General features: G+C 33.9%; 1 protein-coding gene across 7 annotated transcripts in view; it reads right to left on the bottom strand.

Annotated features, from left to right (window-relative positions):
- The window catches only part of CFAP95 (cilia and flagella associated protein 95), a 220,022-nt gene that overhangs the window by 118,408 nt on the left and 86,459 nt on the right, over window positions 1-15,155 (bottom strand). For all 7 annotated transcript variants that reach the window (XR_012072007.1, XR_012072004.1, XR_012072005.1 and 4 more), the window contains one exon: window positions 7,925-7,982. Coding sequence is in view for 3 of the 7 variants with exons in the window: in XM_031677169.2 (XP_031533029.2) it covers window positions 7,925-7,982 (58 nt within the window). In the remaining 4 variants the exon portion in view is untranslated. The remainder of the gene's footprint in view (window positions 1-7,924; window positions 7,983-15,155) is intronic.

The following is a 15,155-nucleotide window of genomic DNA, read 5'->3' as shown; positions in this document are numbered from 1 at the left end:
GGCCCTGTAGAAACAGGAACCACTAAAGATCCAGCAAGAATCACTATTGGAAAGATCTGTGTTAAGGTTAATAAAGCTTTTTTCTTCCTTTACTCCTCTTTCTCTTCTTTCTTCTTTGTAACAAATCATGGAAAAACAGGTTAGGATATTACAGAAGGGTCCTCCTGAGCCCCCAGTTGACCTTCCTTCATTTTGAAAGACAAATAGAACATGATTTTACCCCTTATATCAGTAAAATGTACCAGTGTAACATTAAGTGATGAGTACCCAACTCTTAGATTCCCATCCTCTTCCCACCCCCATTCCCATAGCCTCTGAGCACCATTATCTCTTGAATCTTTTTTCAAAAGAAAATGACATTGCTGTTTCTTAGTCAACCATATACCCAGTCTTTACCCAATTTTCCTGATCTTTCAAGGGTCTGTTCTGTGGTCACACTTATTCTTAATTGATTTCATCCTTTTTTTTTTTCATACTTTATCAAGGTGATTTTCAGTTTTAGGCCTGCCTTCTGGAACACCAGTAACTCTCCCTAATTTAATATTATAAGATAATTTGAAAACAGTCTCAATTCATTCATCCAGATAGATCATCCATAAAAATACATAATGGGTTATGTTTCCTGGCCAAATCAGTAACTGTGAACTAACCTTGTGTCCACCATTACAGATAGCTATTAGCCACCTGGCATTCATACAGCAAAGATCATTCTTCTCTAGCATGCCTACAAGCATCCTCATTTGGGGTACTCCATTTACACTTTAAAAGGTATTGAGGCAACAAGCTTATTTATTTGAATGTCACATTGGATGGAACGAAAATAGATATTAAAGAAGATTGCTGTGATATTTTAATTATTTTCAGTATACATCATGTATAAACTTCTTTCCCACTTATGTGACTTGACTGAAGGCCTGCCTTCCCCTAATAAAGTTGTCTTATAAGAACACATGCAGAGTGACAAAGGATATAAGAGAACAATTCCCTTACAGACAAATCTACTTTACCAACCCTGGGGATCACAAGGGGATATGCATCTTAGACAGATCCCTTCATTTATTTCCTTCACTATTTTTAAAATGATTTGATTTCTATTGGATATTTTTCCCCCAATGATTTCATTACAGAATAAGAGTAATTGGCAAAGGCAGCTATAAAGAACCTGTAATTAGTTGGAGATATATATATATATATATATATATATTTGTTACATATTTAAGAAACCTTTACTATCTCTTTTTATCTGATAAAATTTTACAAAGGAAGAGCATTTGTAACAAATACAAGTATTCAACTAAAGAAAAATAGTCATGGAAGTACAAGAAAGTGTAGGCTGTGAATATAAGTATAAACATCTATATCATTAATGAATCCAGTCATCACAAAGAAAAATAGAGATCTCTACAGCCAATCACATCACAAAATAAGCTGACTTTTAAAGATTAATATCACTCAAACTCTAGTAATGGCCAGGACCAAAAACTAAATAATACACTATTAAACCTTAGTTACTGACACATTTTTCTTTCATATGCACAAAGTTTGATTAGTCCTATCACTTTAATATAAAAAATAAATATCATTTTATTATTCCTCACTCTGAGGATATCTGCCACTGTTTTATATTTATAATGGTATGGTTACGTATAAATATGAGGTCCAGGGTTCTCAATTTTTCCATTTTTTCTTTGCTTTTTCTTCTTTAGAAAAGTCATATACGTTCACCATAAAAATTAAAAATAATCAAAAGGAAGAAAATAAAATCTCCCACAATCTCAAGTTCTCTGAGGTAGAACTTAGCTTTTGTGATGTAATCCAGAAACAAAAGGAGGTGATGGTTATTTAATTTCAGAAAGCAGTGAGATGAAGGTACACTAGCAGAGGAAATAGGGTTCTTTCCACTGAAAGGATATACACTAAAAAAATAACTGAGAACCCGAATTTCCTGAGAAGCAGCCCAAAATTTCTCAACTGTTGGTGATACATGAGGTGAGTGGGAGTTAAGATATTTATTCCTAATTTTCAAGTAGACTTGAATTAAATGTTTGCCAAGATCCTTAATCAAAAAGATTACTTGGTCATAAATAAATAACTAGTAGGATGAGAAACAATCAGTGAGAATCAAATCAAATCATAGAATCTGAGAGTCAGAGAGCTCATAAAGATCTTTCTGTCTGTATCAGTGAGAATCAGAGTCCCCAGAGAATCAGAACCAATAGGACCAAGCAGAAGGAGAGAGATGACAGAGACAGACTATGACGGACTATCTAACTTACCTATGTATCTATCTATCTCTGTCTAAATATAGATCAATGGGGGAAGCTGGGAAAGCCCTGTGGAGCTATAGAGCAACTGCCAGCAGATCCTATGGTTGAAGCAGGGGTTTTAGTGCTGGTAGAATGTCATGAGATTTAGAATCAGAATTGTTTGCCTATAAGCTACAAAATCATGCTTATGTATACATGTATAAGGTCAGCGTACATATGTGCAGTACACAGTGAGATGTTTTAGGCATGAATTTAGGTCGAAGAAGGCCACCATATCCTTCTGAACCCAAGCAATAAAGGGCTGTTTCTATGGTTAACTAGCAGCAGCATTTTGGAACATCTTGACATCAGTTAAAAAATACTAGGTACAATCATATGACCCCTCCCTTCTTCTCTAGTTCCACCCTCCACCACTACCTCATTTGCAGAAGAATCTAAAACTCTCTCTCATTTCATTTCAGTCAATAGCACATAATAAGATAAACAAGGATATTCAGCAAATGGCCATTATTCTTTTGTTAGTAGATACTGAATCAGAACCTTAACAGGACAAAAAAGAAAAAATAAATAGTAGATACATTAAGATGCAGTACAAAGAAAGTAGTACTAAAATAAAAGTCATGAAGACACATCATGGACCCTGAAACATTACCTAATTAAAGTAAAGTTCAGCCTTAATTTTCTGGATAAAAATTTGGCAAAAGTCACACTTTATTTCAAACCAGTTGCAGGGCTGGGAGGAGCCATTAACCTCTAAGGTGCTTCCACTGAGGGACTGGTCATTTGACTCAGTCTTTGGCCCTTCCTTTCTTTCCTGCTATCTTGTAGGCTGACTTCCAACACCTGTATTTTTTTTTTTACATTTTTTATTGATTTATAATCATTTTACAATGTTGTGTCAGATTTCAGTGTTCAGCACAATTTTTCAGTCATTCATGGACATATACACACTCATTGTCACATTTTTTTCTCTGTGATTTATCATAACATTTTGTGTATATTTCCCTGTGCTATACAGTGTAATCTTGTTTATCTATTCTACAATTTTGAAATTCCAGTCTATCCCTTTCCACCCTCTACCCCCCTGGTAACCACAAGTCTGTATTCTCTGTCCATGAGTCTATTTCTGTCCTGTATTTATGCTTTGTTTTTGTTTGTTTGTTTGTTTTTGTTTTTGTGTTTTAGATTCCACATATGAGCGATCTCATATGGTATTTTTCTTTCTCTTTCTGGCTTACTTCTTCACTTACACCTGTATTTAGACTCTAGTCAACACTCTGGCTTACCATTTTTCACCTTTTCTAGTCAATGGCTTGGATTCCATTATAGAAACTCATTCTCATGCCACATCCTGAAATCTGTCATTCCCCAGAGTTGTTCTACATCTGAAATTCCAATAAATTCCAGGACATCCCCTTTGCTCACTACCTCTAATTCTTCTAGCTATCTCACGCCTACTCACTACTGTTATGCTTGTTCTTTTTTTTTGAAAATTCCCTGGACCTTTCAACTTCCTGCATTTGCTAGTCCATGTCTGAACTAATTATTTTCCTTACTCAGCCTGATTATGTTCAGTTGACTCTTCACCATTACCCTCAGCTCACTTCTCCTTTGTCCCAAAGGCTCACATACCCTACAAACAGCCAGCCTTAGACCAATCTTCTAATACAATTTCTCTGAAACTTTTCCTTTATTTTTGTTCTTTGGGAGAAGGATAGGGAAGAATTTAAGAGAAGGTATCTTTCACCAAAATTGGGGTGGGCCATAAGTACCCAGCTTTAAGAGGTGGAGTTTTGAAGACATAGCTTGCCATTCTCTTTCATTTCTTTCCTTGGAAATGATTTCATAACTTCCTAAATATTTTATATTTATTCATTCATGTCTAGAGCTATGGGGGGGATAATTTGGATTCCCTTTAGACTACTTATAATGCTATCCTACTTTATGCAAATATGAATTAAGCAAATATAAGAGACCATAATATAAAAATTTATAAAGTCTCAATTCATGCACAAAATTTTAAATAATATGAATCCAAATATTTCAAGATTTCTTCAGGAATTGCATGATTGTAATGGTGGTAGCCTGAGTGAATGGTGAACTGTATTTATGCTAAGCCCACATAGTGAAGTCTCTAGCAAGTAAAAAGTATTCTCCTTCTTTGTCAGTATTTTACGAATCACACATTTGTTTATGTGCATGGACTTCTAAGAGTTCAGTCACTATTCTGCTGTTATTAAACCATTTACTGCCATTATAATTTAAAATATTTTTGTACCCTATAACAATGTAATGCAAGTATTCATTAAATGGGGGTGATAGAAGTAGTGCTGAAACATTTTTTAGTGCAAAGTCAATTATTTTGGCATGGAACTTAGAAGTGGATGAATAAAACTCTAAATGTAAGCCAAACAACTGCCATTGTATACTGAATGCTGTGCTGTTAATGTGGAAACAGGCAATATGAGAAACACTAGAAATAATGCTGAAAAAGTAAAAAGTATGAATATATAACACAATAGCTAAAGATTTATGCACCCTGAGACTGCATGACACATTCTTTATATATATGCCTATGGGGAAATTAGTCCTTTGAATTTTGTGAGTTTTTAATTATGTGTCTTGCAACTTCCTTTTGTTCAGAGATGGAGCCAAATCCATGTATATGAGGAAATGAGCCTGAATTGCATTTTTAAATAATATATTTGTTTCCTTGTGGTTTTTCTGATTATAAGCCACCATGCTTGCTGCATTGGAAAATGCTAAAAAGTATAAAGATTAAGAAAATCACCTAGACTTTTATCATTCAGTGAGCAACATCACTAGCATTTTGACAGTTTCTTCCGGGATTTTTTTTCCCCTCTATATTTTTACAGTTTAGATAAAATATACATACAATTTTGTATCTTAATGTTTTTCTTGACCTTAAGTAAGAAGATTTAGCAAAACACTAAGAACTATCCATGAACTTTACAAAGGCTATAACATATCTCATCATGTGATTATGACTTATTTAATAAGTATTGTCAGAGAGGAAAAAGACTTCACGCTTCTAGGTTCTTCTGGCTAGTCTAAGAATTAAATTGATATGAGACAGATAACCAGAGAAAATCTAATTTAATTTCATACATACAGGAACCCCCATATACACAAGAAGTTTAAAGACAGAAAGGTAAAATGAGGTATATATATCAGACTGAGCTAAGGAATGGGATAGGGGCCTGGGGCTTCCAAGGATAGGAGGGTTCACAGAACAGTAAGAAGAGCAGATATTTGGCAATTAGACGTTTGTCTAATTGCCATATAGATGAGGCCACTTAGCTAAAATATATCTCCAGTAATAACTTTTTTTTCTGGGAAAAAGTTTCCAATTTAAATTCTTCTAGGTAGATAAGGGAAGGGCAGCAGTTTATCTTGAACCCACAGAGTCTCAATTGTTTTCAGCTCAAAATAATCCTCATGTAGGAGTAACACATTTTGGGGAGGCTCATTCTGAACCCCTACAGTACTACACCTTATGTTAAAACACTAGGTACTTTCCAAGTTTTGCCATAATAAATAATTCAGTCATGAGCATCTCTGGATATAAATTTTATCTCTAGTTTGAATTATTTTTCTTTGGGGAAATTTCTTAGGAGAATTATTAGATCAAATAGTATTTTGATTCATATAGCCAAATTCCTTTTCAGAAAGACTAAAGCAATTTACAATATTTCTGGCAATAGAAAAAAGTAGCCATTTCATGCCATCTTCACTCCACTGAGTATTATTATTTCTTAAAGTATTACCAATTTTATTAGCAAAAAGGTTACGGTTTTAATTCACATATTTTATTATACGTAAATTGGGATTTTCCCTGTATTTATTAGCTAGTTAACAATAATAATTTCCTGCTTGTGAATTGTCTTTATATGGCCTTTGCTCATTTCCCTAGAGTTTTTAACATTTTTCCTGCCAATAGGTCTGAGTACTTTATATATTAAGCATATTAATCTATAAGCTATCATATTTGATTTTTTAATGGCTTGAATGCTTTTTTTCATGTAAATATCTTACATGCCTTTATTTACTTAAATTTAAACTTCTCACTTATTTAAAATAGAACAAGGCTTTCAAAAGCAAAAACCCTTGGCTCTCGATTTTCCTTTTTTTTTTAGCTTGAATGCTTTTCTTTTTTAATGAGAAAAAAGAAATGACTACAACATATGATGAAGGTAGCACCATGAATCCTTTATTTCCCTAAACTGTTTATGCCACTGCTTCAAAAAAGCTTTTGATTATTCTCATCTGTTTATATTTTCAAATAATTCTTAGAATCTTTGAGTTCTGATAGAAACAAAATCTATTGGGATTTTTATTGTAATTATATTAAATTTATAAATTTAATTTACAATTTAGTTTTCCAGTCCCCTCAAATGGTAGTTATTTCCTTGTATTGGAAAATTCTCTCTCAGTTACATTTGGGTGTATATTTATTTTTAAAAAAAACTTAATGCCTTCAAATTATAATTTATTATTGTCTTCTTGGAATCTCTTATGGTTTTCAGTCATTTGGCACTTGGACCTGCAGTCCAGGCTCACTAGGCTGGATGTCCAAGATGGCTTCTTCACTCATAAGTTAAGCTCATCAGTGTTCCGCCTCATGGCCTCTCCCTCCAGCAGAGTAGACTAGATTTCCTGCATAGTGGTTCAGGGCTCCAAGAGTTAGAAGCAGGCTTCGTAAAGCTAGCCTAGATTTGGCATGGGGCTACTTTTGCCATGTTCTAGTCTTCAAATTTGTCACTTGACAGACTATACTCAAAAGATGGAGGAACATTCACCTCTCGCCGGAGAAGTGGCCTGTCCAACATCTTTGAAGACAAACTACTACATCTTCTTTATTGATCTTTATTTGATCTGGAATTTTACTCATAAAAGTATTTTAAATTTGTGTTGCTATAGCAATTTTTATGTTTTTTCTTTTACAGTTTACTAGGCAATTATTAATATTAAGGAAAGATACTATCTTTGATATACTTATTTTGTATTCGGTCACCTTACTAAATGGCCTTATTCATTCTAATTACTTCTCATTTTAACACGTTGGTTCTCCTGAGAAGATAATCATACTATCTGTAAATAAATACTTTTTTCCTTCTTTTTCAATAATTAAGTCTCTTATCTATTGCACTGGTTAAGACTTTCAGAACCAGAGTAATAGGAAGCAGCCTTGTTTTGTTTTCATTGTATAATTTTTTAAGTACAAGTATATTGAAGTTGTAAAGTGGACATGTTTTATCAACATACATATTTCCCAGAGCTAAATTAAACAACTATTTTCATGTGCTGATGCAATACAAATGAATAGAAAGGTAGGTTTTTATTCAAGATAAACTGAATTTAGAGAGCAGGTCAATAAAACAAGATGAGGAAGAAAGTAACATATTTGGACAATGTAATATTTTCTCCCTGATATCTATAATCTAATTCCCCAAATAAATTATAATCATAAAATATTCCATTGACTCCCACAAAAGTTAATCTCTCTAAATAAATATAAAAATAATAAATCTCAGCAATTTGTCCTTTCTTCTCAAGCTTGACTATTTACATTAGATGTAAAGAATCATTTTAAGTAAATAAATATTAGAATATGGCTTTTCAGCTCTTATACTCACAAGTGGCTGATATTCATATGGTGGAGCATATTCTTCAGCATATGTTGTCAATGTATACCTAAGAAGGGTAAGGCAATAGTTAAGAAAAGAATGACTCCAAAAGAAAAATATTTTAAATTTTGTAGTATATACTTTATATGAAATAAAAATATTTCAGGGAAGATTAGTCCTAATAAAAATTTTAAAATTTTAAAATTCCAAGTCCTCATTTATAGCATTACCTACCACTACCAGAATGCCCTTCCTTTAATTACTTGAAATTCTGCACCACCTACTATTCTTCTGTACTAACAATATGCTGCCAACCCTAAGTCTCTAAGCTCAGGTGCATTCCAGACCTTTGGGGTTCTCTTTTCCACTCACTTTCTGCCTCCCAAACCTTTTTGACCCTATGCCATGTGTTCTCTGCTAGATGACAACTGAAAAGATAAGAGAAGACAACCAGGTGGACTGAGATTGCATAGCTTCCCCAACCTCCACCCCATTAAGCACATAGAAATGCTGTATGAAATACATCCTCCCTTCCCAAAGTCTACAAGCACAGCCAAACTCAAAAGGGAAACCCTGGGGTGCTAGAAATGAAAGGATACTCAGAATGGGAAGCCATAAGATGATGTCCTAAGGCTCAAAGCTCGAGTTGAACTGCCTATCAAAGGCAGGGGGCATGGCCTTGTGTTCATAGAAGGCACACAGCTAACTTCTACTTATAGTCAGGAGTCTGTAAAGGCTATATACCTCCATATAAAAGAGACCAAAGAAACTCCAGCCAAAGAGAGGGAAACTTGCAAGAAAGTTTCTCTCTGTTTGGCGCTCAGAACAGGGGGGAAAATTATTATCCTATGAGAAATTGAAGTCCTTTTGTTCCTGGCAATATTACGGGATTAGATGGTCAAAAAACACTTCTGAGAATTGCACACCTAAAAATATTGGGTACAAGGAAATCTAAATATTTTAACACATGGTTTAGCTAGTGGGAAAGTAGAGAATTCAATAAGTAAAAGAATTTCAAAGTAACTAGCAAGTCAACTAACAGTTATTGTGTATGGGTGCTAATATTTACTTTGTGGTAACCACCAATTGCTGCTGGACTATCGAGGTGTGATTTCCAGAGGGGCAGCATTAATATTATCTGGGAACGTATAAGAAATGCAAATACTTGGATGCCACCCCAGATCTACTGAAACTCTGGGAGTGGGCCCAGTAATCTGTGTTTTAACAAGCCCTTTAGGGGATTCTGATGCACACTAAAAGCCTGACTACTGGCAATTAAAAGAAAAAAAATTAGAAATGTAACTTTCAAACCAGCAAATAGGATATTATTTTTAAAGACCAATCTAATAGAAAGCAGGAAAGGAGAAGAAAAGGAAGAGAGAAAAATCATTTCTGTTCACAAGACAAACTAAAGTTATAAAAATAAAATTAAATACCTTTGCAATCACAATGAGAGTAAAGGGTTTAAACCCATTAGTGCAAGTATTTTCTCAGACACAAATTGAACATGAAGTTGTTCAGTTATACAGTCTAACTCTATGCTTTTTTTGGTTTTTGTTTTTGAAGTATAGTTGATTTACAATATTATATTAGTTTCAGGTGTACAGCACAGTGATTCAGTATTTTTATAGATTATACTCCATTCAAAGTCATTACAAAATAATGGCTATAAATCCCTATGTGGCACAACATATCCTTATTGCTTATTTTACACATAGTAGTTTATATCAGTCTCATACCCCTATCTACCGTTCCCCTAACCCCCACCCAATTGTTTCTGTTTTACTATATACATTTGTTTGTTTTATTTTTTAGATTCTGCATATAAGTGATATTATACAGTATTTGTCTTTCTCTGACTTCTTTCATTAAGCCTAATATTCTCTAGGTCCGTCCATGGCACTGCAAATGGCAGATTACATCCTTTCTATGGCTGAGTAAAATATACCATTATATATACACCACATCTTTATCCATTTGTCTGTTGATAGATACTTTGGTTGCTCCCATATCTTGGCTATTGTAAATAGTGTTGCTATGAACATTAGGGTGCATGAATCTTTTTAAATTAGGGGTTTTTTTCTGAATATATTCTGGAGTGGAATTGCTGGACCATATGGTAGCTCTATTTTTAGTTTTTTAAGGAATCTCCATACTGTTTTCACAGTATTTGAACCAATCTGCATTCCCATCAACAGTGTAAAAGGGTTCCCTTTTCTTTATATCCTCACCAAATATTTGTTATTGGTGCTGTTTTTAAATTATAGCCATTCTGACAGGTGTAGTAATATCTCGTTTTGATTTGCATTTCTCTAATAATTAGCAATATTAAGCATCTTTTCATGTGCCTGTTAACCATCTATATGTCTTCTTTGGAAAAATGTCTGTTCAGATCTTCTGCCCATTTTTGGATTGAGTTGTTTGTTTTTTTGATATTGAGTTGTATGAACTGTTTACATATTTTGGATATTAATCCCTTGTCATATCATTTGCAAATATTTTCTCCCATTCAGTAGGTTGCCTTTTCATTTTGTCAGTGGTTTCTTTTGCTGCGCAAAATGTTTAAATTTGATGAGATCCCATTTGTTTATTTTTGCTTTTATTTCTTTTGCCTTAGGAGACAGACCCCCAGAAATACTGCTATGATTTATGTCAAAGAGCACTCTGCCTATGTTTTCCTCTAGGAGTTTAATGGTATCTGGTCTTACTGTTAGGTCTCTAATCCATTTTGACTTTATTTTTTATATGCTGTTAGAGAATGTTCTAATTTCAGTCTTTTACATGCAGCTGTCCAGTTTTCTCAGCACCACTTATTGAAAAGACTGTCTTTCTCCTTGTATATTCTTGCCTCCTTTGTCATAGATTAATTGACCTTAGGTGTGTGGGTTTATTTCTGGGCTCTCTATTCTGTTCCATAGATCTATGTGTCTGTTTTTGTGCCAGTACCATACTGTTTTGATTACTGTAGCTTTGTAGTAGAGCCTGAAGTCAGGAAAGATGATTTCTCCAGCTTTGTTCGCTTTTTCTGAAGATCATTTTAGCCATTTGCTGTCTTTTGTGGTTTTATATAAATTTGAGAATTATTTGTTCTAGTTCTATGAAAAATGTCATGGGTATTTTGATTGGATTTGCATTAATGGCTTGCTTTGGGTAGTATTACCATTTTAACCATGTTAATTCTTCCAATCCTTGAACATGGGGTATCTTTCAATTTTTTGGTATCATCTTCAATCTCCATCATCGATATTTCATAGTTTTCAGAGTATAGGTATTTCACTTTCTTGGTTAAGTTTATTTCTAGGCATTTAATAATTTTTGATGCAATTTTAAATGAGCTTTTTTCTTGCTTTCTCTTCCTGATAGTTCATTATTAGTGTATAGAAAATCAACAGATTTCTGTATATTAATTTTGTATCCTGCAATTTTAGTGTATTCATTTATCAGTTCTAATGGTTTTTTGGTGGACACTTTAGGGTTTTCTATATATAATATGATGTCATCTGCAAATCATCACAGTTTTACTTCTTCCTTCCAATTTGGATGCCTTCTATTTCTTTTTTTTTTTTTTTTGTATTACTTCTATGGCTAGGACCTCCAATACTGTGTTAAACAGAAGTGGCAAGAGTGGGCATCCTTGTCTTGTTCCTGAATTTAGAGGCAAGGTTTTCAGCTTTTCACTACTGAGTATGATATTAGCTGTGTGTTTGTCATAAATGGCCTTTGTTATGTTGAGATATGTCCCCTCTATACCAAGTTTGATTAGAGTTTTTATCATGAATAGATGGCGAGTTTTGGCAAATGCTTTTTCTGTGTCTATTGAGATGATCATGTGGTTTTTATCCTTCCTTTTGTTAATGTGGTGTAGCACATCAATTGATGTTCTTCTTTATGTGTTTGAAAGAATTCCTTTGTGAAGTCATCTGGTCCTGGACTTTTGTGCTGGGAGACAGATAGATAGGTAAGTAGGTAGATGAAAGAAAGAAAGAAAGAAAAGAAAGAAAAGAAAGAAAAGAAAGAAAAGAAAGAAAGAAAGAAAGAAAGAAAGAAAGAAAGAAAGAAAGAAAGAAAGAAAGAAAGAAAGAAAGAAAGAAAGAGAAAGAAAGAGAAAGAAAGAAAGAAAGAAAGAAAGAAAGAAAGAAAGAAAGAAAGAAAGAAAGAAAGAAAGAAAGAAATACATAAACAAATTCAATTTTACCACTAGTGATCACTGTGTTCAAATTGTCTGTTTCTTCTTGATTCAGTCTTAGCAGGGTGTACATTTCTGGAAATTCATCTGTTTCTTCTAGGCTGTCCAACTGGTTGGCATACAACTGCTCATAACATTCTCTTATAGTTTTTTTTTTGTACATCTGTCATATCGGTTGTTATGTCTCTTATTTCATTTCTTATTTTGTTTATTGAGTCCTCTGCTTTTCCTTCTTGGTGAGCCTAGATAGAAGTTTATCCATTTTGTTTATCTTTTCAGAAAAACAGCTCTTTGTTTCATTGATCTTTCCTGTTGTTTTTTTTTCCTCTATTTTATTTATTTCCTTTCTCATCCTTATTATTTCCTTCCTCCTGCTGACTTTGGGCTTTGCTTACTCTTCTTTTTCTAATTCCTTTAAATGGTAGGTCAGGATTTTGAGATCTTTCTTGTTTCTTGAGGAAGACCTGTATCACTATAAACTTTCCTCTTAGAATCGCTTTTGATGCATCCTGTAAATTTTGGAAAGTTATGTTTCCACTTTCATTTGCAAGTACCACCCAGTGATGTGGAATAAGTGAGGCTAGAATGTTAGCTCAGCTCAGGCTGGTACATGTGCCGAGGTGGTTGTAGGAAACCCAGCAGCCACTAGAGCAGTCCTCAATTTGCTTTCTCCACTCTGCCTCATCCTGTTAGTCCCAGCGGTCCTCCAACCAGCCAAGGGGGCTCATCTCCCCCCTTTTCAGACCCCAGGACTGAGGCACCCAATCTGTGGCTTGAACGGCTCAGTCTCCAGGGCAGGTCTCCACCTGTGTAATCTCCCTTTTCTTCTGAGTCCCCTTCCAGAAGCACAAGTCCCGATTTGATTGCTTTTCTTCCCTTCCTATCCAATTACATGTGGACCTTTCTTACAGCTTTGGTTGTACAGAGGTCTTTCTGCCAGTTTACATTTAGTATCCAGTGAGAATTGTTCCACATGTAGATGTATTTTTGATGTGTTCATGGGGGTAGGTGTGTTCCACATCCTCCTACTCTGCCATCGTGGTTGATCTCCTCCCTAACTCTATGCTTTTATACCTAAAATAAAATTGTTTTCAAAGAAAGTTTGAAAGTAAATGGATATAAAAAGATATATCCAGCAAATATTAACCAAAAGCAAATAAGTGTTCTTACATTAATATTGTATGTCATTGACAATGAATCAAAAATTATTAGTTATAAAGATCATTATCTACTGATTAAAGGAACAAATCACCAAGATACAACAATCCTAAATCAATAAACCTAACAACACACAGACTATGTAAGGCAAAAAAAAAGAAAAGATAGAATCACAAAGATTAAATGACAAATTCACAGTCATAGAGGAAGACTGTTGCACATGCCTAGATCGTTTGGTTTCTTGAATCTAAATCTCTACATACATCCTCCAAAACCATACAGATCAACAGCAAAGCAAACAAAATCACACAATCATCCATGTATAGAGCATAACAGAGGCTAGAGAAGACTGCAAACTTTTGTTTACACATAGGTGGGAGAACAATCCAGAATTAGTAGAGCCAGATCTGGAGTCCATGCTAGAGCAAAATCAGGCAGGGATTACATGGAAGAGAAGAGAGAATGGCAAGTCCCAGGTGGGGATGAAACACAGAGGACATGACTTCCAGAAAGAGGGCATCCTTCCCTGATGGGGAAATACTGAGAACAAGTCTGAGACTAGAGGATTTGAATATTGGCCTTCCAAGAAAAAAGACAAAGTATGCAAGACCACAATAGCAGTCTTGGGAAGGTGCTCTCTCTGGGGAACTAGCAAGGAAAAGAAAAAGAGGAAATCAAACCCAGAAGTTACTCTTCTAAAAAAGAGATGCCATTAATGAAATAAAGTTCACTTCACTGATTCAACAGAAGAGGGCACTCTTGAACCACGATATTGAGGAAACTCTAAATTTTTCATTCCCCTTCTGTACAATTATCAGATTGCTGCTAGTCTAGGAAAATTCAACATAGTTAAAGTGAACAGAAAAAGGCAACATCACTATGAGAAGAAAATGATAAATGAGAATAAAAACTAAGCTGATGAAAATATTCCCCAGAAACATTTTCCTAAATAGTCACAGAAGTTGTCTACCAGCATTACTATTCAATGATGTACTGAAGATTCTAGCAAATACAATAAAACAAGAAAAAGAAGCACAAGTATAATAGCTGGAATGGAAGAACAATATTTTCATTTTCCACAGATGATAAGGTTGTACATTTAGAATATCCAAGAGAATCTACAAATCACAGAAATAGGGAAGTTTCAGGAAGGTTGTTGGATACAAGATCAATATACAAAAATATCATACCCATACACCAGCAACACAAAATTAGAAAGCATAAAATGATAAAATCCAACTTAAAATTGCAATATAAGGAGAAAATTATAAAATTTTTGAAGGACATAAAATAACTCCTTTATTTATAAATGGATGACTCAATATATGTTACATATGTGTATGTGTATATATGTATACACACACATATAAAATTTGTAAAAGGTTTACTGTTTGACATTTTATGTATAGGTCTTGATTAAATTATATTTTAAAACTTCTATTGCTCAAAAGACAATATAAACAGAGTTACAAGAGAATAGATTAAAGAAGATATTACAAAATTAACCAAATTAACATTAGTACCCAGAATAAAAAAAATTCTTTTAAATCAATAAAAGACAAAATCCCACAGAAAAGTAGATTTTTAAAAATACCTAGTCAGTTCACAGAAGAAACCAGAATTGCTAATAAATATTTGAAAATAAATTCAGGCTTAAAATTCTGTCTTAAATTCAGTAATTAGTGAAATGTAAAATAAGGATATGAAAGAACAAATATAATTCACACACTATTGGTGGCAACATTTTTCAAAACTGAAGATGCACATATCTTAATATCTTAATACAGCAATTCTATTTCTGAGTATGAAGAAACCCTTGCATATACACTCAAGGACATGTATAAGGATGTTCAATGAAGCCTTATTTGTAAAAGCAAAATTTTGGAACCTAATGTG

Source organism: Vicugna pacos, chromosome 4, assembly GCF_048564905.1.
Source record: "Vicugna pacos chromosome 4, VicPac4, whole genome shotgun sequence".
Lineage (NCBI taxonomy): Eukaryota > Metazoa > Chordata > Mammalia > Artiodactyla > Camelidae > Vicugna > Vicugna pacos.
The sequence above is the reverse complement of the archived record's forward strand: the minus strand, read 5'-3'. Positions and strand labels throughout refer to the sequence as shown.